Source organism: Scomber japonicus, chromosome 22 (genome assembly GCF_027409825.1).
Source record: "Scomber japonicus isolate fScoJap1 chromosome 22, fScoJap1.pri, whole genome shotgun sequence".
Lineage (NCBI taxonomy): Eukaryota > Metazoa > Chordata > Actinopteri > Scombriformes > Scombridae > Scomber > Scomber japonicus.
The window spans coordinates 13,545,097-13,568,717 of record NC_070599.1 but is presented as its reverse complement, the minus strand read 5'-3'; the positions used below and the strand labels follow the sequence as shown (position 1 = coordinate 13,568,717).

At 39.2% G+C, this 23,621-nt stretch overlaps 1 protein-coding gene across 1 annotated transcript in view; it reads left to right on the top strand.

The window, feature by feature from the left end:
- LOC128383709 (glucosidase 2 subunit beta-like) overlaps window positions 1-23,621 on the top strand; it is a 132,708-nt gene that overhangs the window by 58,712 nt on the left and 50,375 nt on the right. The window contains exon 10 of the mRNA XM_053343305.1: window positions 1,814-1,883. Within this exon, the coding sequence (XP_053199280.1) occupies window positions 1,814-1,883 (70 nt within the window). The remainder of the gene's footprint in view (window positions 1-1,813; window positions 1,884-23,621) is intronic.

Genomic DNA, 23,621 nt, shown 5'->3' with positions numbered 1-23,621 from the left:
ACTTTTCAGAGCGAGACCTACCTGCTTCATATTTGTGTTTTCTTTCAGATTTGTGATGCAAGCTATTTTACACTAAATTAATAATTTGTCATTTATCAAGCAATATGCCATATATTTGCAGGTTCAGGTTTTCAGTTGTGAAGACTTGCTGCTTATTTCATATCAAATGATGTCCGAATATCTTTTTGGACTATTGATGGATGGAAAAATAAATACTATATTAGTAATATTGGTTTGAGGGAATTTTCAAATGAAATAAGTACGTTTATCACCACTGTTAGTTTAGATTGCACAACTGTTTTATATGATTTATTTGTTCATGGCTTATGTTTCAGGTTGCCAGAAACAACATGCTTCTTTTGATTTTTTGATTTTTTGATTTTTCCTTTTTAGACAGACCAGATCTCTATAACCTGCATGTTTACATAGAAGAAACTATCAATAACAGAGCTGGATCAATAAGAAATTCCCCTCCAGATGTCTAACATGAGCTGACAAAGCTTCATGGGGAAAAACATTCCAATGTAACCAGTTTCACATTTGTATTTGTTCCAATTTGTCAAAATAGTCTAAACCACAAATCCTGCATGCAATGTCACAGCGATCTTAAGCAGGTTTTTGTTCTCCTCAGAGCTGTTGAGTCACATTGCATTTGGCAACAGCTCTCACTTGCACAATTGAGTTTACAGTCTGGTTTCCAGTGAAGGGAAAAATGACAGCATGCACCATGCGACAAGTCATCAAATCAGACCCACATTTCCTCTGTCCCATATGTGGGAATCTTCTCTCTTCAGCATCACATATACTCCAAAAAGATTTAATGCTTTGCACCATGTTTAAAGTTTTTTTTTAAAAAGATAGATCATTCCTACAAGCATCAACAACAGAATATAGCACAGCTGTAATAAGACATATTTTCCTAACCTTAGATTCCCAGCCAGAGATAAATGTAAATATTTTGATATTCGGTATTTTGCCACAGCATAGCAACCAACAATATTTACTCTCAAGGTCTGATTTACTAAAGGTCTGCGTGTGTAAAAAACGTGTGCAAACTTGACATCACCTCAGTGCGCAAAATACAGGGAGGAGAAAATGCAAATATGTTATTTAGCATATGCATTGTTAACTTCTTCCACTAGAACCTGATCACATTTCATTTTGCACAAACTCTCCATTCAGACACGCAAAACCCTCATTTAAATACTGCTGTCTCCACCCTGTTGCACCTGTCTTCATTTATACAGTTATTCTTAGTAGATCACCCAAAACGTATGCAAACGAAATGCGCAATCTATTGCACTGTGCACGCAATTTAGTACCCTTTATTTAGGATCTTAGTAAATCAGACCCTTGGAGTATTATCTCCCTCAGAAACCTTCAACAAGGTGAGGAACTAGGATGTGATGTGGATCTTTGTAAATGAGTGTGGCATTTTAAAAGGAAAATTAAAGACCTAGAATACTTTCGGCTCTGTCTGTCTCTTCCTGTGACCTAACAGAACACTATCATCCAGGCATGTTGTCTTTCATCATTAAACTGTCTTTCAAAGGCTCCTGGGAGCCTCCTAGAGCACAGAAGGAACCTTGTATTTTGCAACATCAAGCGCACAGTGTCTTCAATGTCTGCTGGGAGGTGCATGCTGGAGTCATGGACATGAGCTGAAATGATCTTTCTCAGACACGTACACACATCCACACACTTTTGTCTGCTTTATACATTAATGCAGGTGATACAGTACACAAGGTCTTATAAGTGTGTAGATCTTTGACCTTGTTTTCTCTCTCTCTCTGCTTCCATTATGTGCTTGTAGATCAAAGACACACATGGTGCACCAGGCAGTCTTGTGGGTGAAGATCCTCATTTAAAGGCAGCTGACAGAGGTAAGTTATTAAACCTTACCTCCGTCGTCTCCACCCCACTGCTGTTGAGAACCTTTTAAAATCCTTCTGTTTAGCTCATCATGCTATAGCCATATAATCACATTACATCATACATCATACATCATACAACATACCTGCTAGTGTGTGCTAAATTTAATACATGCTAAATGAATTTCTGGAATTCAATTAATCTTTTTATTGTGTCACAATTGTTTATAGAGCTGGGTAGTGCCCAAAATGGATTGACTACAATGTATGTGCAATGTGTGTGTAAATTAAAGGCTGAGGAAAAATGGCTTACTTTAGGGAAAAAAATATTGCAGTAAACATAGTAGAGGGAAGTGTTGTATTGTAGAGCACATAGAATATATATGGATGCTACAAAGATGTTGCCAAAAGCATCTTCTAGCCTTGTAAGACAATAGAATTGCGAATTTTAAGTCAACATTTTAAAAAAAGCCCAATATTACTTTGCTAGTTGACTAAGTTATAAGGTTGCATCAACTGAATTTTGTCTGTCATTTAAAACAAAAAGACAACAGACAAGATGTGACAATGAAAGTGCAGAATAATTAACAAGGAATCTTTTGACAATACAGATTTGGTAGCAAAAGAAGATTGAGCTTTACTTCTTCATACAAACAAATTTTATGTTGCTGCTTTAAAACAGCCTCATCCTGTGTTTTTATCGTTCAAGCAGAATTCTAACAATGGATCCAAAGATGACAATTTTGATACTAAAATGATTGTTTTAGTCATTTGTCAAATAGAAATACCAACACAATCTCAAATGGAAGGAATTGCTGCTTCCCTTTGTTTCTTACCATGGGAAACTGATACATTTGGACTTTAAACAAAGTATACATCTTTTATGAGGGTGTGAGGGCGTGGTGGGGACTGGGCTCTAGACTAGTCTTTTTCAATACTACCGGTGGGGGGTGCTGAAGTCAAAATTATACTTACTGGTAGTTACTAAACTAAATAAATTACTTAATTAAATTGAATTAAATCAATTAATTGGATTTGAAATAAAAATACTGTATAATGATACTTCTGCTGCTATTGCTCAAATATTAAAGAGTACGGTCTAGACCTGCTCTATGTGTAAAGTGCTTTATGATGACTTTTGTTGTGATTTGGTACTATATAAATATAGATAGATAGATTAAGATAGATTGATTGATATTGTCATGTACTTTGTAAGATGGATAATTATTTATATTCATGCATTAGTTTTTCTGTATTTTCTATTATATGTAACCTGTGGAATTTTTGACCACTAGTAGTGCCATTGAGCATTTTTCGTGCTACTCTACTGATCAACTGTTGGTGGTGCTAACACGCCAACAAACGTAGCAATGCGAAAACAAACTCAAAGAAGAGAACGACTGCTAGCAAGAAAAAAATACTGTAAACAATGTTTGTTTCAAATTCAAATTTTTGTAGGAAGGATTTTTATTAGGCCTCAAGGATACATATATGATGAGAAGCAGTGCATTTAAAAATAATTTTCTTAACAAAAAAAACCCCTCACTGCTTTAAGTAGATTTAGTACATTATACAGTATACATGCAATTTGGGCATGGTGATGCATATATTATATATGAATTTGGAGATGTTTGATATCCCGTGGAACCTTTTTTAAAACATTATTTGTGCAGTTTAAAATATACAGACACAGGAGATGAAAGAAATTCCACCACAAATGTACCTATCCTGAATATTCTGTGGCTTCAAAAGAGGTACTCTGGCATACCAAAAAGCTGTCTTTTTGTCTATTGTCTGAAAATAACAAACAGATCATCCATGCGAGCGAGCTTTGTTTACCATACCTCCCGCATCTATTCCTTTGGCCATAGTTCCAAACAAATCTAAGCGAGAATGCTCTTAGTGTGGATGTGTGGCTGATGTGGAGGGTAGTTGGTGTATTTAGTGTTTTGTTTTCAAGGTGATGCAGCTAGTTTATTCCCCCTTCACACCACCAGCATATTATCCTGCTCCAGCTGCTGCGAGGAGACAGGCCCAGGTATTTATGGCTAGCATAAAAAGTGTGTGCATTCCCTGTCACCCTGCAGCAGGAGATTTACAGCACAGTTGACAAACACACTGAATTAAAAAAGGAGTGTTCAATTTGTATAGGAGTTTAGAGCCTGTCTGTTGTGCATGCTCCCGACGGATTCCGCTGTTAGTACATGTGTGTGCGCATGTGTCTTGCTGTCTATGTACGCCTCCCGCTGTGTGAGAATGCGTGGATCTGTCTGCGTGTGTATGCATGTGTTTGTATCTGCGCGCCTGTGTGTATTTCTCTCGGTTTGTGTGTGTGTGTGTGCGAGCGAGTGTGTGCACACCGAGCCCGCCTGCTCTGAAACACCAGCAACAGATAACAGATGGTCCCCCTGCATTAGAAGTGTTTTATTTCCCTGCGGAAGTCAGATATGTCAAAAATAAGCATGTGCAACATTAGTCATTTGGAATATTCATGCCCCTGCCGTCCGATGGTTTCCTTTTCACAGCCAAAATACCACCAGCCCAATTCTCCTCAGGAAGTGAGGGGAATAAGGGGGAGAAGGAGAAAAAAAAGCAGTCATCAGCTGAACTGATGGGGGAAAAAGGCTGAGGCCTACATGCAGCTCTAATGGAGGAATTTTTTTCCTCCTGGTCGCTTCTTTAGCATGCCAGGGCTGTAATTAAAAAGGGACTACAGTTAGTAGATGTGTTCATATTAAGAACCACATCCCCCAGCCCCATTAGACACAGTGATGTGAATATGCACACATGTCCATATGCCTGCCTGGCTGTATACACACATACACACACAAATAGTAATTTGCACCCACATTAAATAACCTCATCCAGTGGATCAGACTTATTTTGCATTCCTTCATAGACTAATCTTTGGGAGTCCTCTCCTCTCCTCTCCTCTCCTCTCCTCTCCTCTCCTCTCCTCTCCTCTCCTCTCCTCTCCTCTCCTCTCCTCTCCTCTCCTCTCCTCTCCTCTCTTCTCTTCTCCACCCCCATCTTTTTACTATCTTGATTCTCTGTCGCTTCAGTCTCTTTAATCTCCACCTCCTCTCCTCCCAGGCTTTCTAACCTCCATCTCCCACTGTCGAGCGCGGCTGCCATCCATGTCCTTGGTGGCGGACATGGGCATGCATCATTATCAGGCCTGATTAACCATCCACGTAGCTGGCAGTCCGGGCCCCACCAGGGGCCAGTGGCATGGTTTTTCCACCCGCCGAAAACATGAATTTTGAGCAGCACTTTTTCACTTGCTGTGGTCCCTCATGATAAGGGTTAATTTGTGGCAGCATGGGTGAATGGTGTAGAAAGAGGAGAGGAGGCAGAGAAGGAGGAGGAAAAGCTACCAAACAGTAGTGCACCGCTTATCGCAGAAATGCAATATAATTTATTCAGGAATATGCAAATCCAACAATCACTCTGCCTTGTTTACCGAAGGGACCTGCTGATTCAGAGTCTGAGAGGGAGAGAGAGAGCAACAATCCCAACCATAGACGCCAACATACAGTACAGTGCATGCACAAAGGCAGCCACCAGTAACCATATTCACTGGTTTTCCTTAGATTCAGGAAATGAAGGGTGTCGGACAATTTCTTGGTTGTTTCACAGCAGCAGGAACCTTTACATGTCTTCTGGGGTGGCTTGATTGTTTACATATAAAGCAACATCATGTGCAATGCTTGTCATATACATTGTGTACATTGCCTTTACAAAGCATTGAATGGAATATTTGCATGAATTACATACTGTTGAAACTAATATTCTACACTTATCATGGATTTTACACCATGTAACACATCACATAGAGCCATCCAGTGTTAAATGTTACTTGGACAGACTGGAATTTGATCTGAATCTGAGATGAAAGGCAGATGAATGTATCGGTGTTCTGTTTGCAGAGCTGAGTTTTTTTTTTCAGTGGTAACAAAGAGAGGCACAGTCTTGCTTATCACATTCAATTTTCCCTCTTCATCTTCTTCGGGTTGTGGAAATGGGTATGAGTTGCAGCCATTTCCTGAATCCCTGCTGAGAGCCCAATTAGCGCTGTTGTATTGATTTTTTCTGCACTGCATTGCATGTACTTTTCCAGGTGAGTCCCTACAGCGAGTGCCAGTCTATGGAAGACAACAATTATCCCCTCTAACAGAATCTCTGAGGCCACACAAAAGAGAACAGAGCTCGGAAAATTGATCTCTTCAGGCTTGTGAACCAGTGTGTGGATGAGCAGACAAATGCAGCCACAACTCGCTGATGTCCATTGTAAAGACTTTGAGCTATAATATGCAGCTTTTTGAACACAAAACAGAACTTTTTTTTTACAGTTATTTTCTCTGAAACATTAAACAATGAGAGATTGCCAATGAATACAACAACATAAAAAGCTTATATCATACCACATCAGCCTGGGTCTTTGGAACCATGCACATATAAGAATAAAATTGCCTGAAATTGGCTCTTCACTGATGCTTGCTGCCTTGTTTAGGCATATACCATTTGCAGTGGCCATGGTCATGAGCTAGGCTGTAGCTTTCAAGCACATGACGTCAAAGCAACAACAATAATAGCACAAAGAAACAAGTGAGAAATGAAAGCACTATGAAGCTGAACTGTTCAAATAGATAGATAGATATTAAGAGTATTATTGTAGTTAGGTTGGTTTTCTTTAGTGATTCATGGATGTTGATTAAGAGGGAGTTAGTTTAGACTGTTTTAAGGTATACTCCTTGGCCAAATGAGGTTTTGAAGGAACATTGACAATCTGAAGTGAAGTTTTGAATAGCATTGTATTATCTATTGTTAATAAAACATTGAGAGTTGTCATTGACATTTAGAGACAAATTCACAGAGTTGAGTTTAATGCAATAACTAGTTCACATTTACATAATACAAATGCCCCAGTTTGCTAGTTCAGTGCAAGATACAGCCGCTTGTGTCAAAATCACCTCATATTCGTCACTCTAACAGGTATTTTTGATTAATTCACCGTATCTCTAGGGAGTTGCTTTTGGTCTGTGCTGAGAATTAAGAGTTCAAGGCCAAATCCTTATCTGCCTTTCCTCCCCGGACTTTTTCCTCTCTGCCTCTGTCTAATGAGAAGTAAAAGTTAGAGTGACCGAGTCCCACAGCTCACTTTCGGTTTGACCTATTGGGAACATTTTCACACGGGAAGCAGAGAGACAAAGTCTTACAATGTGCTTATGGCTATAAAGGCAGTGCAACATAATGGTAAGACAATAACCTAAGGGTATATGTTTCTATTTCAAGAGGTAAATTCAAATGGTTATAACAGAGAATCTTCAGTTCTGTTCAGCCTTTCTGTAGCTTTAACCTACCATGAGCAAACTATGTCTCTTCTTTATGTAGTTTACAAAGCAGAGTGGGCAGTCCCTCTGTGTATTTTTATGATTTTTTGATTTGTGAAAGCATTTTTTTAATGCTCAGTAGGAAACCACAGACATTCTTTATTTGTATTTATTTATTGATTTTTACCAAGAAATGCAGTCAAGGCTTTTCTAAGATATTTCTCTACTTCAGAAGCAGCACCTTTCCCTTGTACTGTATCTTGTTATGTTGGGTGTAAATCCTTTTCTATGTTGTTGACAGATATGCCCTAACAGTGACAACAGTTTTCACGGTGTACATCACGTTTCAACCTTTTCTATTTAGGTATTCCATTTATTATGACAGAGGCTTTATTGCCTATAGAAAACACTGGCTTTTATGTGTTATACTTCTTTGTTCTCATAAAAAATTTAAGTGTACAGCACAGTGTTTGCCACACTTTTAGATTTTATTTATAGTTGTGTAGTGGGGGTACAGCATTGAAATCTCAAGTCAACCAGTGACTGCACATTAGTAGCAATCAGCTACATTTTTACAGACTGTGGAAAGGAAGCTATCTTTTGGATACATTCTGTATGTAGGAAACAATGCAGTGTAATTCCCTCTGCTGAATTGTAAGCAGACAGGCAACCTTATTATTTATAAAATGGGGAATCACACATGGATTTTCTACACATGTAACACTTGCGAGTTCTTGCACTCATCTCTCTGGTTGTTCTCTGGTCCCATCTCCATCCTAAACGGTTGGAAGATTCTCTCATTTTTCCCATGTATGTCACATCAACAATGTGATGCTAATCTGCTGGAGTCATACACTCTCCATCATGCTATTTTTTACCACACACACACACATGTTGCCTGAGAGGTCAGCAGCAGCATAGCAGGGTTCTTACTAGGTCGAATTGCTTGGAGGCAGAAGTTAATTTCCAACTCAACAGAGATAAATGACTTTGCTTTGACCTCTCTTACTCGCTGGCACAACAAAGACATTGTGCTTTTCCAGGAGACAGTCACAGTAAATATCTGTAATCTATAAGGAGCTGTTCATTATTCACAGTATGATATGATGTGATTTAGAGAGAATAATTAGCCCAATTTGGCACTGTTCTTCTGCTGCGCTCATATCAAAGTAAAAAAAAAGTGTTTAAAAAAGCTTTTATTTTACTCTCACAGTTAGCTGTAGAAGTCACATTTACATGCAAACTAATACTTCATACTGATCAAGACGATGCTCCAACTGTTTAAATCTTATTAACATTTTAATTTATTTAATGATCCTTATTAGCATAAGATCTTTATGTCAGTTAGGATATCAAAGGTAATGCTCCCTTGCTTCCTACATTTTGATATTAGTAAATATTTATCTCTTCATATTGGTGACTAGAAAGTGGGTATTGTCCATGTATAAAATGTCTTTAACCATTTGTGAAGGATTTGTGATGGAGAGCTAGTAAAACAAAAGTGAAGAACTTGTGTGGAGACCTGATTGTCTTATGCAAGTGAAGTGAAAAAAAAAATCTTACATCCAAACAGGACTATTTAAACCATTCATCAAATCCTTTACTACAAATAAGCTTATTATCCACACATCTATTGAACTATAAACAAGACACTAAGCTTATTAAAGTTAACTGAAGTCACATAGTCTGTACACAGGTCACTTGCTCTCCATTCTAACAGGAGATCAGTCTGACCGTCTGCACAAATCTCCACATGACTTTGGTTACCATAGGATACAGCCAGCCTTATCAAGACAGCTGCTTACCCCAGCCAACCTCAGTAGTCAGAGAGATGAACCGCTATGAAAGAGACAGGTCGTGATCTATAGTACTGCTCCCAGGATAGAAAATGACCAGAGATTTAATTAGCTAACTCTGCTCGAATTAGATAACTTATAGGATCGAGTCGAGGTACTGGTGTGCAAACACAGTCAAAGGCAAACTGGTGCGTCTCTTTGATCTGTTCATTCAACATTTTCTTCCTCTAAAAGTTTCTGGTGTGCAAGACGTCACATTAAAAAGCCTGTTACACTGATTATTCAATTGAGATGGGTTCCCTGGGCCCTTGTATCCGAGGTTTATATGACATTTTAACATAATTTGGTATTCATAGGGTTTTTTTTTCTCATACTAGTTGTCAGCATTTCTGCTTTGCATGCTCTCTCTATTCAAATATGTTTAGATACCTCGTAAGAGCGTAAATGGTAATACAGAGTTTAATTGACACCAGTGTTATTTATGCTATGATTACGGCTCAGCAATGCAGAGTTGTGGTTTAGTCTGTAACTGAGAAATGTAGATGAATGTATATAAGGATTTTCAAACCTTTTTCAGATTCGCTGGCTTATCCATTAAGATATTCCCAATTTTATTATAATTTCCACTTCGGGTAATGTGAAGCTTTCCTAAAGAGTGGTACCTTCTTCGTAAACCAAGGCATTCAGATTTCTCTTGTTAATTCAAAGGTGAAAGGAATTTACATCAAATTAATTGGAATAGCTTTCTACCGCTCACAAGGTTGCATAGTTACAGAACAGAATGGAAATTTCGGCACCATCAAAATGTCAAATTTGGATGCAATCTAAGGTAAAAATTGCAGACTGAAATTCATTTCCTTCAAGTCTTATTACAGATGTGCTCAGTTTACTGTCAAAGCCAGTTCTGAATATTTTTAGACAGTCAGTTGGAGTTGATGGCCTTGGCAATTTTTTTTTTTGTGTGTGTGAAAATCTTTGTTCTAAAAAGGCAGTCCCAGTAATTTACTGCAAAATTGCAACGGCCGGTCTAACCTTAAGTGGGGTCTTAGGGCAAAAATGAACTGCGGGTCTCTATTGACCCCCCTGGCCCTCTCATTCTATGTGCATTGTGTATGCAACCTGCCTGACCTTCAAGTACCTCTCAAGTACAATGCACACTGCAGGCACATGGCAAGTTCATTATATTTTGCTTGGAACTTAAGAAGCAAACCAGTGTATAAAGGTATTTATACACTGAAATATCACGTGGTCCATGGTTTATTGCATATCAATTACTTTAGTTTTTTATAATTCAGCTATCCACAAAAATGTCTGGAATAATCACCATGTAAGCATCATTTTAACTAAATAAATTCAAGTTTTTAAAGCTAGATTTGGCCACAGTGGTGCAACAAAGGACGAGATGACAAACCTTTGAGAAACCTGCCCTCCACAAATTCCCAGAGGCAAAGGTGGTGTCTTTAAATTGCTTGTTTTAGATATTTAGTTTAATTTCACACAAGAAAAGATATACAAAATACAACGTTACACATAAGTGGCTTGAACTATCAAATAGTTGCCTTTATTGCTTTCAAATGTCATAATGGTGGCCATTAAGCAATTATCAAATTTGTTGTAGATTTGCTGTCCATCAGTTTAATTTAACAGACTTATTATTCGGCTCCAGTTGAAATTGTGCTTCAGTGGTACATATTCCCAAACAAATCTGAAATGAATCAAATCAATGGGTTCTGGTACCCCTGAGGGTCTGGGCGCTTGGAGAGTTGCTTATTTTTCCTGTTTGGAAATAAAGTCTTGTAGACCGCATGTGTGCACAGGACAGTAATTTGGCCAATAATTTCCAACTTCACATCCTCATTGGAATTACCCATCAAACCAGAACTCTCTTGAGGGATATTGTGAAAGCCTGTTATCTGATATGCTTCTCATCATGGACTCCCGGATGTACCTGGCTATATTTAACACTGAAGGTGTACATGCAGTAAGTGACCATTATGCTTTCAGTTATCACCATGTATCCCCCCCCCCCCCCCCCCCCCACCCACCATGCTGCTTTAGCACTTATTAGGGCCACATACTTGAGGCTCACCCACACCGTTCACCTTCAGCCCACATTTGACAGGTAATGAGCTTGACAGAGGAGACAGCAATAGACACATCTCTTGCCAGAGATCATTGAGGGGCGACCCTGGTCAATGCCACTGTGGCTCTTTATATTGATTGGGCCTCTAAAATGGTAGCAATGGTCAAAAGATCAACATAATTCAATTACTAATTTACCTTATTTCCTTTGGGCTCTGGAATATTTCTCTGTGCTGTATGATGTATTTCCTCGATCTGTCAAGCTGAGTTAACAAGAGCATTGAAGACAGAAAACTGGCAGATTCAAGGCACTGATACACATAACGGCAAGTTCTAAGTTCATTGAATGTCACACTGTGTCAGATGAGTCTAATAACTTCTTGGTTGCAATTTGTGTTGCACTGTAGGATCCAAGTTTTCAGGCATGTCAAATGATGGGATGAAGGCCTGGTGAGTCATAGAGCTACGATACGATAAAAAAGAGATGTACTGTAAGCTTGGTCATCATTATCTGTCACTTTCACATTTTGCAAAATGTAGCAAATTAAAAATCAGGCTCTGGCCATAGTGCTGGCACTTTTATACATTGGGAAAACCTCAGAAGTAGAGAAGATATGCTAAAGTCAGTCATGACCACCAAGAAGAAGGCAAGGTAAATAGTTTTTTTAGTTGGCATGCTAGCTTGCCTGTGTTTTCTGTGTCATACTACATTTCAAACATCTGCAGATTTTTGATCAGACTCTTTTGGAGGACTCGTCTCACAATGCAATCTTAGACCAGAATTTTGGATTCATGACCAAAGATTTCCCCATGTTTCACACCCGAATGTCAACTTTCATCTGTGTGGAAAGGGTCTGAACACATGTGAACCCTTTTAGATTTTAATGCAATCCAATAGTCCGATTGTAATGTAATAAACTCTGTATTAAACATTTATCTTTATACTATAGAGTTAGATCAACACCTCAGTTGTACAAAGGTCATATAGACCTGTTCTATTGAATTGCAATACATCTACCAGGGTTTCTATTTTTCTGGTCACTCAGTATACACTTTTGGCTGAATGCAAATGGCATTGTTCATGTAATTATTGTTACGGCTGTACTACATATCCATTTTAATAACAGTGTAGTGAGATAAACCTTGGTTTTTGCATGAGAGTATGCAGTGATTTCATATTTAAATAGGCTTCTGTTTAAGTCCATGTTCAGATAAAATTTGAAGCCTCTGCTTGATAAATCCTCTATTAGTCACGTACGTGAACATCTTCTCTTGGCTTACTTGTAATCTCTACCGCAGTGATATTCATTTTGACCATCCGAGGCTCTCAAGTTCTGTTATAATCTATCCTGGCACCAGCCGACTGAAAGGCAGTTCAAGAAACCGTTGGATGGAATTCTGCTAAAGTCCCATGTTGAGCTGAAAAATTGGGCTATTGGCAGATACGTTTATCATTAGACGTGCCTGTCAGATTTTATTGGAACAAAAGCTCACACTGACTGAGGAATTAAAACATTCAGCACATCATGGAGATAGGGGCTTGCCAGCCTTGTAATGATACATAAAAAAACATAAGTTGTCTCCCACATTGGATTGGTGTTAATTGCAGGGTAGATTTCGAGCTGATGCTTTTCTGCAGGCTTGGCTATGTGTGTTCCATTGATGAGATGCTGACCATACCTTAGACAATGCTCTTCTCTTTGTGCTGTCTTTGCTCAATCTATGTTTGCAAAAATTACTATGTGTTCTCAGTTGGATTCAGTTGTTTAAGTTGGATTCTATATTTTGCAAGAGGTGCAGTCTCGCAGTCTCAAGAGATGCGATGAGCGTTCCTACACAGAAAGACTTTTGCAAGGAAGCGTGAGAGCAGCAGAAATAGTCAGCCATGGGATTTACCTGTCAACTGTACTTGTAGCATGTGGGATAACATATGCTAGATGCTGTTATGGTAAAACAAAGGCTGACACGCCTTTCCTGTGATCTTTGGTCAATGACGTCTTTGTGTGTATGTCAGAGTCAGAGCAAAGCAGAAAATAACCTTCCAATAAAAGACAGTTGGATGGATGTCTACATTTTGAAGCCCTCAGACTGTCTTCACTGTCATTTTCATGTCAGCTTATTACAGATAAATATTTGATTTGTAAGCCAGCCTTCATGAATGTTGATTTCCTTATTTGCTTTACTCCATAGTGTGATGGTTTACTTTGCAGCGTTGTCAGAGTGAACATTATATAGTCTTGTCAAAATGCAGTTCTATATTAGGTATATATTTATTTATAAATTATATTTGTTTACAAGGAAATTTACAGTTTATTACTAAAATACATCATTTGTGTATTCTGAACATTTGAATTCTTACAAAGTGATAAAAAATAAGTGTAACAAAAGCAAAAGTTACTATGCTCTTCAAATGCACTGAAAACTGAGCAATTTCTGAAGCTCTTTTTATGTCTCTCTGTAGTTTGATTGCAAAATGAAAAATTAACAATCTCATCTAACCCAACAAGGAGCAAAAATGTAGCTGTGTATTAACATTTGAAACCTGTAGTTATTCTTTCAGTTTCAGCCTGCTGTGTCTAAAAGTACAGAGCAGAGTTTGGGGATTTAACTAAGCACAAGAACTTGGCTCAATTCCCACAGCATCCGCCAACCACCTAACTGCACAGCACTTTTGGAAAATAGACACACAGGTAACTGATTTCTCCGCTGACAATGCAACAGAAGAAAAGCTTGCTCTATCATTCCAACCATCTGGAAGTCTGGCTCAGACTTGAGGCTGATGTGTAACTTTTAATTGGAGAGACAGTGGTGGGAGGCAGAAGAGTAGGAAGGAATGATCCCAGTGGATAGACAGGCAGTGCCTGCTGCCAGATGGACAACCTGAGTCTACTGGAGTGCAAACCATTTCATGTTTTATACTACAAAGAGCTTGTTGGAGAGTCCTGGTTTGGTTCAACACATATCTGCAGAACACAATTAGGCTTAGATTTCCAGTTTGAGGGATTAACACAAGACTGTTTTCACTTCTGAAATGTTATCAATCATATCACTCCATATGTCATACAGTGGTAACAAGTATTGACAGTTGAGTATCAGGTGATAGTGGTTGCAAGCTCCTAAAGCATGGTAATCTAGCTTTGAAATCCTATTCTTCATAAATCATGTGTTCATGACATGATTTGCTGATTTAATGAAAGGCCGATGTCCAACTAATGTGTTAGCAAACATCCAATCTTACAGTGATACTGTAGCTTGAAAGGATCAAATATTTTGGGATGATTGTTTGCTGTCTTTCAGTTAAGATATCATGTTTACATGTATTCATTTGCATTCATCTAGGGCGGCAACTAACGATTATTTTCATTATTGATTAACTGATGATTATTTTCTTGATTAATCAATAAGTCTTTAAGTCTAAGATGCCACAGTGATACCTTCGATTTGCTTGTTTTGACCAACCAGAAGTCCAGGATCTCAAGATGTTCAACTGCCTATTATACATGTCAAAGAAAAGGAGCATATTCTCACATTTTCGTATTTTAGCTTGAAAAATCACTTATGGAAACATTTGCCACTTTCTGTCAATCAACTGATCAGTTAATCGACCATTGCAGCTTTACTTTTATCCAAAGTAACTTACAAAATTGTGTATAATCGATGTTACAGTAGATCAAGGACAAGCCATAGACAGTAAGTGCCTAGCAGAAATCAGGTACAGCTGGAGTCAGTTAGCCTAGCTTAGCAATGAATACTGAAGGCATGGGGAAACAGATAGCCTGGTTTTGTTTAGACTTCAAACCTTTACCTAAACCTCTAAAGTAGTACTGAGTGGATGTCTGAAAGGGTCTGTGGAGTCATAAATTGTCATTTTACATACAGTTTAAATGAGTTAAGATTTAATGTATTCTTTGCATTCTTTGTCTGTTCTGCTGCATTCTATAAGGAATGTCATTTAGTGCAGCTGGATTTGCTTCCAGTATCACCAGTCTGAGCTTACATTGGATATTTCTCTAGTCTGACTACACTAGCATTTTTTCAGTGTAAGATGATCTGGCAAAATTAAAAATAAGCCATGACTACATCAGCTAGCTCCAAAGATAGGAAGGAACATCACAGTGGTTGCATTTCAATTTGCATACAAGAGAAAAAGAGAGTTGAGGAGAGGTGGACATGTACCAAAAGTGTGTTGATACTCTCAGTAGTATATTTCCTTCAAAATGCTTGTCATTGAGAAACAGAATATAAACAAGCGGTTGTGCAACAGTGGGTGTCTGTGCTGTTAACAGTTGTAATGCAAAATATGTGCTGTGTATCAGCACCTACAAAATCTGAAATGATGAAATGACAAATCCTGTATTGGGCCGCCATGTTGTGCAGAGTTGTATTATATCAACTTTCCGCAGCGGTCTCGTCTTCCAGTATTTCAAGAACAATGTCTTTAGCACCAGGCAGAATTAGATTTCCACAGACGGTGTGTGGTTTCTGCGCAGGCCATCTGATACAAGGCTTTAAAGGACCCCTCCAGGGCTCGCTTAGGAATGGTCGCTTGCTGCTTCAAAACAGTTCACTGTCTTCTTCTGCTTGTCTCACTGTTGTCTTTGCTGCGGTGAAGCCATACTTCATACAGGGACCTTTATATTTGTGAATCTGACCTTTTATGCCTGTTGTGTAGCAGAGTCATGATCTTTGCTATCTTTTTATTTTTATTTATTTTATTTTACTTTTAGAGTTCCTTTACAAATTTGAGCTCCTAGGATATTTTTGTGAATAACACTGGAGTGAGCTGCAATTATGTTCCATTTGCACAGTATCTCCACAAAAAATATCAAATTGGATGGATGCTTGTATGCCGTTTGTTGGAAGTTGTACTCAGCTTAAGAGTAAGAACTGTTGCTGATGGAAAAAATTTATGTCAAAAAAGTTTCCAATAATGTTCAACTTCCAGGCTGGCTATGTGCAAAGAGCTTCTGACCAGAAGGATCTTACATAGTGCAGAAAATAAACCCTCATGAACTAAATCTTAAAGTGTAGACGGTGCATCTGGTAGTGTTTAGTCAATTTTAAGTCACCTTCAAATATTAATGATATGTATTAATGCACATTCTGTTTACAAATAGGTACATCTAGCTAAATCCAATTAGGTCCAGCAATAAATTAAGGTAATTATAAGGCTGCAGTTTGTGGTTCCAATGAATTTTATTCTGTTATACTGAGAGATGTCGCTAATATTTTATCTACCCAAATGAATATAAATGGGATGGACACAATATTAAAAACACCTCTCTGCTGCAGGTGACACTTGCTACTTTCAAAAAGATAGTAATAGGACCTTTGTGGTTTGTGATTATAGATACATACTTCTCCCAAATGTCATGTCTGATAAAAAATGTGGTATTTACTTTCCCTCAAATTGCATTTTGCTAATGCAAAATAACTGTGTACACTACTAGCCTAGTTCATAGAAGATGTAGCTGAAATATATTTACATCTCTGGCTGACTGTAGAAAAGCATCCATAGCCTTTATTCACAAACTGCAAATGTTTGTAATCCCCTCTTCTCATCTTGTCTCTGCAACTTGTGAATGTGATTTTTGTTTTTCCAAGCAAAGCTCATACGAAATGAAACTAGCTGAACATTTATCTGAATTCATTTATGCAAACCGGTCTCTGATTGCTCTTCAGCCATGACTGTAGTCTCACTAGAGCCACAGAGTTGAAAGAAATGGTAAGGGCTGTGACGAGTGATAGAGTCCAGTGCTTTGCTCAAGAGTTTCATGAAAAAAAAGGTCCAAGCTGGATCTGAAATGTGTATACTGATGCTTTCCTCTGGATTCACCTGCCTCATCACCCCCCCTCCTTTCCTCCATTCGCCAGCCTCTTCAGGCATGTGTATGTTTTTCTTCATTTCACACCTCTCTCACACTGCATATTCAATTTTTTACTACTATTTCCTTTCTGCTACCACCCCCCTCCCTCTCCACCTATCCGCCCAACCTCAAACCCCTTGACGTGGGAATTCAATTTGTACTGTATGTTTCATTTCTACTCAGATTTAGATTTATTTCATGTTGGCTGCTTTTAATTAACTCTCTGGATATGCGACGAGAGGGGGGTGGGGGGATGAGAGACAGAGAGATAGATAAAAACTCCTCACATCCGCCAATGAGTTACACCGGCAATCATTTACCACTTAGACAGTAGTGCAGAAGCCCCCTGTTCGTTGCCCTGGCAACCGGTGCCTTGGTGATTGATTCCTCGCCAGTGTGGCATCGCTGCGGGGAATAGAGCGCGTGAGCTTAGCGTGCTCGCTACATCTTTCTAATTAAAATGGGATTACAGAGTCATTGCCGTTGTATGTTCAAACAAATGCAAGGCTGTGAAGGAAATCAATTTTGGTAAATGTCAGGGTTGTTAAATACAAGTATGGATAAACAAACATAAGCGAGCTCAATGTACTGATATGCTCACTCTATGCACACTCTACATAAAGATGTGCCTGCATGCGATTTGCATGTCGAGGTTGTAGCAAGTGACAGCAGCAGTGCATCCCTCCATCCAGGAGACAAGCTTGATTGACAGTACATGAATCATGTTATGCAGCACAAATCACCAGACAGAACAATTAGTCTGTTTGTTGCTGTCTGCTAATCAGAAAATATTCTTCAAATTGGAGCTTAATGTACATCTTAAATGAACAACGGTTTCTTAATGTAATTGGATTAGGCAAGTCAATCATATCTGTGCTGTTTATGCTGTTGTCTTTCAGACTAGTGCATGTTGAGGAGCTAAATATTCTCCCATGCACAGAGCTGAGACTTGATTACTTCACATTTTACAGTGGCTGCTTACACTTATACCATGGGGACATTGTAGCACACCAATCTTATATTTCAAAACATGATCTTACATACATATGAATGAGAAATTAATGCAGGATGCATGGAGAAGCAGAGGTTTGGGGAATAACTATTGTAACTCAGTGTAGTAGCATTTTACAAATGATGCAGAACCAATAGGGCCCAATTTAATTGTGGATACTAATTTCACTATTTGTGGTTGATTTACTGTTACCTTTCCTTTATAACTACAAATAAGGATTTACTACATATACTGAATACTGAATCTATAGCTCTCTGGTGATACTATATTGTTCAAGGCCAGTTCAACTTTTTAGTATCATTCTTCAACATAATTGTGTACTTGAGAATCACATTCTTAGGTCTGTAATTCATGATTTTTAGTGGGCTCTTAAAGCCAATTCTGACCCCAGAGTGGCCCTACAAGTTCTATCCTTAAAAAGAGCAGAAGATAAGAAAAAAAGTGAGTGAATGAGTGAAACCAAGTGGATGGGAGTGTGCAGCATATGGAGCGAAAGAAAAACGAGGTCTTGCACTCGGTTTTCAGATTTCAATCACTACAATGTAGTTAGCAAGGTGTAACATAATGCCTTGGGCCTCTTCCCAAGCGGAGCTCTTTAGCACTGGCTGTGTGGGATGTGCCATTACAGCAAAGGTAATAATAGACCAGGGAATTTATAATGTGACGGTTTTTACATGCCTATGAAAGAGTGCCTGAAAGCCTGAGACTGCTGGCAGGAAAAAAAGGAAAAATTCATGTTTGGTTGTAAACAACGGAAAGCCTATTATTGGCTGATATGTCATGTGGCTGAAACATATATTAAACCTGTCATAAAGGACCTCTGGATTGGAACACACTTCAATTTCACCCGTATAGAAATATGAAACAAGTCTACCTTCAGACTGGGTCCAATGTACCTTTTACTATATCATCCAATGAAGCAGAGGTTTTTACAGGGCTCTCTGTGGGTAACAAACTACTCTCTGAAATGAAAGTACAGTTACAGCCTTATGAAACTGAGTGCCCAGATTAAGCATAAATCACATTCCTTCTTGTTTTGCCCTCTCAATCTTTACTCAGTATGGGTGCCTAGCTTTTGTGTGCTCAGCAAGCAATGCTAAAATGTTTTTTTTCTCTTTGTGCTGTGACAGAAATATGAGAACATGAAGCAGCGTGAATTTTTTTCATTGCCTTTTAAATTGTGCAAATTGAAAAGGTCTATTTGTGTGAATACCATTCAGCACGTCACCTGCTTCATTCAGTGGAGTTCATGTGTGCGCATGGCTATGGGTAACACATCACACAGATTTTCTTTTCATGCAAATCAGCAGGAATTAATGAAGGTGTAACTGGAGCTGCAGTTCATCATGGTCATGTCAGGCAAAGGTCTTTAGTAGTAGCCAGAAAAAGGATTTTATAATACTTTTTAGACTGCAGTGTCGGTCAGTTTGTTCCTGATCCAAATATCTTAATTATTAGATCAGCATGAAATTTTGTAAAGCCCTTCTTGGCTTTTAGTGAGATGTCTCAACAACCATTGGATTTTGTTTGATTTTGATGGATTTTCACTATATTTATAACATAACCTACCTTGTGAGCCATGACAAAAAATGGGAGGTTTTTAAACTGAATGGTGTAAATGTTAGCATGCAGATATCAGCATTTATCTGAAAGCATCACTATGCTTATATACAGCCTCATAGAGCTGCTAGCATGGCTGTAATCCCAGAATTGTCTTATTGTGATAAACCCCATCACTTTTATTTCAAGCAGGTTAAAAGAAAGGAAATGTTTGCAGGTAGCATGTAGCCATCTCAGCTGTTTACACAACCCTTAGGTTGGATAACAGACAAGGGAGCCTGAATTCTCTAAGTGGCTTAACTGGCTGGAGGAGGATGACTGTGTGCTGATTTTTTCTTTTTTCTTTTTCTTTTGGGGTGTGTGTTAAAAATCACACATACATGTGTGCGAATGGCGGCCGGGTTCGCTCTCTTCTTGAGCAGAGAAAAAAACCATCTGGGACTGTGTTTGTGTTAAGCAAAGTGCAACGGTTTTCCTCTCTCCTTCACACAAGACGCCTCGCATCACATTGGGACTAATGTGGAATCTAAATCTGGACCTTGTTGATAGAAAATGACAGGTCACACTGTTTGGCATGCAACTCTCACAAACCCCAGTGCAGGCAATGGTGCTAATAGATAATTGCCAGCTTAATAGGAGGTGACATGTTGTATGATGTTGCACTCAGAGCCAGTGAGTCTGTCTCCAAATAGCTATCTTTATTGAAAGTACAACCTCCAGATTTTTTTCTATTTCAGGTGAAGGCTTTGCATTCATCTTTTTATTCATGTAGTTTTCTTCTCAAGTGTAATGCACCTTGACTTATTTTAAGCTAACCTGCACAATCTGCTCATCTAATAAAATGTGTCTTATGTAGTGTACTATAACTTTATAATTATTTACAATAATACAAACACAGATTTTATGATACATTTAATTAAACTAGACCTATGATTACTGTTATTACCGCTACGGCAACAACTTAATGTCCTCCTTTACATTACAGTGTGTGGCTGGGGAAAAAAATGTATCATATGAAAAGTCAGCTTTCTTGCTTCCTCTCATGAACTTTTGTTCATGGATTGCAACAGTGTGCGTGCAGAGCTCTCTGTCTCTCACTCCCTCACACACACAGACACATAGACACACACACACTCGCAGACACACACACAGACACACACACACACACTCATCATAACCATCCGCTGTGGACTCACACCCCCTCCCTTTGCCTCCCACTCATCCTACTGATTGGAGTTGTCAGGAGTCAGAGGGTCACAGTAGAGGATGTCAATAGGCCTCATTCACAGACACAGACACAGACACAGACACAGACACACACACACACACACACACACACACAGAGAGAGACATAGAGAGTGAGAAAGTAAAGCAATAAAGGAGAAAAGCAGACAAAATGACAGACAGACAGTAATACAGTCCTATCTTAAGTGTGTATAAACACACCCCACAATCACCCCATCACGTCAACAGCTGTGCATCAGCTCGCTCTCCCACTCACCGCAGCCGTGCACGCCGATGCCAGCAAAGAGCATTCAATTTATATTCATTATTCACCAGTCAACAGCCTTTCAGTGATTGGATATACCCTCTCCCACCTACTGTCTCCTCCCCCCACTTTCCTCAGTCCCATGGGAAGGCTCAGTGTCTCCCCTTAGCTCCTAGAGTGAATAGATCTGTGTGTGTGTGTGTGTGTGTGAGTGACTGTGGTTGTGCGTCTTTTATGTATGTTAAATGGTGCTCGGTGTGCAGCAGTAAGAAGGCTTTTGGGATATGAGTAGAGAGCACGTGATTGGACGGATCTTATCAGAGGGGAGGAAGGAAAAAAGGATCAAAGCGTTTTCATACAACACTGCAGTCATTACTGCCTAACTTACTATTTTTTTTGTCTACTTTTGTTTATATAAATTACTTAAAAAAGAAAAAAAAGATGCATTTTAGATTATAGTTATTAATCTGTTATTTGGTTCAAAACTTTTTTCTTCTGTAATATATTTTTTAATTAGGTTGTAAAATAAATTATGAAATATGGGTCAATATTAGTCCACAGCAGGACATACTTTAGTCATGAATGATGTATCCTCTCTAATAAATGGTATTCAAGTGATACAAATTCAAAGTAAAAACAAAAGGCCTGAAAACAATTAAACAAAACAAAATATTTTGAATTGATTCCCCAATTCACAAACTTTGGTTCAAAACTTCAAAATTCTCATCACAAACCATTATGAAATTGACAACTTGTTAAATCATGTGTGGGTGGGTGCCCCCTCAGGTCTATAACAATTAGCTTCAGGTAACTGGTGAAACCACCATCAGGGAACATGTGACTGACAACCACAGACTCATCAGACAGCATCAAGTGCAGCAGAGCCCAGCTGAGATGTAAAAGAGACGTTTGTTTGACGAGACATTGGCTTGGCTATCTTTATCTCTAACCATAAGCAGAGACAACCACACACAGAAGCTCACAGGCAGTTTGCGCTCAAATTGTTTTGGGCACCTGTCATCCTCTATTATAATTAGCAAGTGGATGTCTAAATAATTGCCATCAGGCTGCGGCTGCTGTATCAGTGTTGGTAGCCAATGCCCTGTCCCTTGCCTTGAGTTCTAGTATTATTTAAAGGGCCGACGCGCCTTCACAAAGTACTGCCTTCAGCAAAGTCTTAAGCTGTGTATTCAGTCTGCGACAGCATCTGGAGCGCTGAAAATAATTAACTGACACAAGAGGGTTTGGTGTTGGCTTCACCATTTGTTTTGTCCACACTTGTCCCCGACACACATAAACCAGCATATGCACACACACACAACCAGGCAGCTTTTGATCATAATTGTGACACTGCCAGGAGAGAAGGAGGTAACACGCTCATCCCAGTGGGGATTGAGGATGGTTGTAAAAGTAAATGAGGCAGATGGGTCTGTCTTGAAAAGTAGTTTTAAAAAAATGGGAAAAAAAGCTCCTTTGAGGAATAAAGATAGAATAGTTAAATTGAATCACTTGTGTAATTTTAAAAGGACTGTACTGTACAGCTACAGTAGGAATAATGAGATAAAAGTACAATATTTATATAATTCTACATCACTGTACAAAGATATGAATTTGTCTGGTTAAAATGCAGGTAAAGTGCTACCAGCCTTTCATTGTTTTATGTGTGTGTGTGTGTGTGTGTGTGTGTGTGTGTGTGTTTGTGTGTGTGTGTGTGTGTGTGTGTGTGTGTGTGTGTGTGTGTGTGTGTGTGTGTGTGTGTGTGTGTGTGTGTGTGTGTGTGTGTGTGTGTGTGTGTGTGTGTGTGTGTGTGTGTGTGTGTGTGTCAGAACCGTGCTCGCTGCTATAAAGAGCTACGCTTCAGGGCCAGTGAACGCTATCCCAGAGTGTATCCCTAGCTATAGCGTGACGACTTGACTCACACTTGTCGTTCTCCTCTCTTCCTCTTTCCCCCCGATTAGACTGATGCCGCGTGGAGATGTATGTCAGGACCGTACACACGCATACACACATATATGCAGCATATCCACAAAGAGCTGTTGCCTGTGGGAAGACCATAGGTCACCAGGCATGTCTCCACCAACCCCCTCCTTCAGGGGCATTGAAGCTGGTTGAGGTCAGTGCTGCTCAGCAGCGCCCTCACCATGCTAATAGCAACACTGCTAAGATTAGCCAGTCAATGACGTTCTCCAACAACAGCTGCTGCCTCTCCAAACCAGCCACTTTCCAGAAAAACATCTCCAGGGCTTCTTAATGCCTCCCAATACACACAAAAACAGTCACTAACACACACGCCCTCTCTCCTTCCCCCTCCTCTGTATCACCCTTCCCCCCTTACTCTCTGTTGTTCTACAGGCTACCTCTGTCACACTCTTAGGCTTCCTTTGTAGTTATCTCACTGCGCAGTTGTGTGTGTCAGCATGCCTGTGTGTGTGTGTATGTGTCTGTGTGTGCATGCATGTTTATGTCTCTCTCTTGCCTTCTAGTTCCCTAATTTGTCTGACATGTCCTGAAAAGCCCCCATTTGGAGAGACATTAGCATAGCACAGCTTAGAGTGCAGTGGTGTCTACAGAAATAACTTCTGTACAGGAACAGACAGGATGGAGTTCTTCT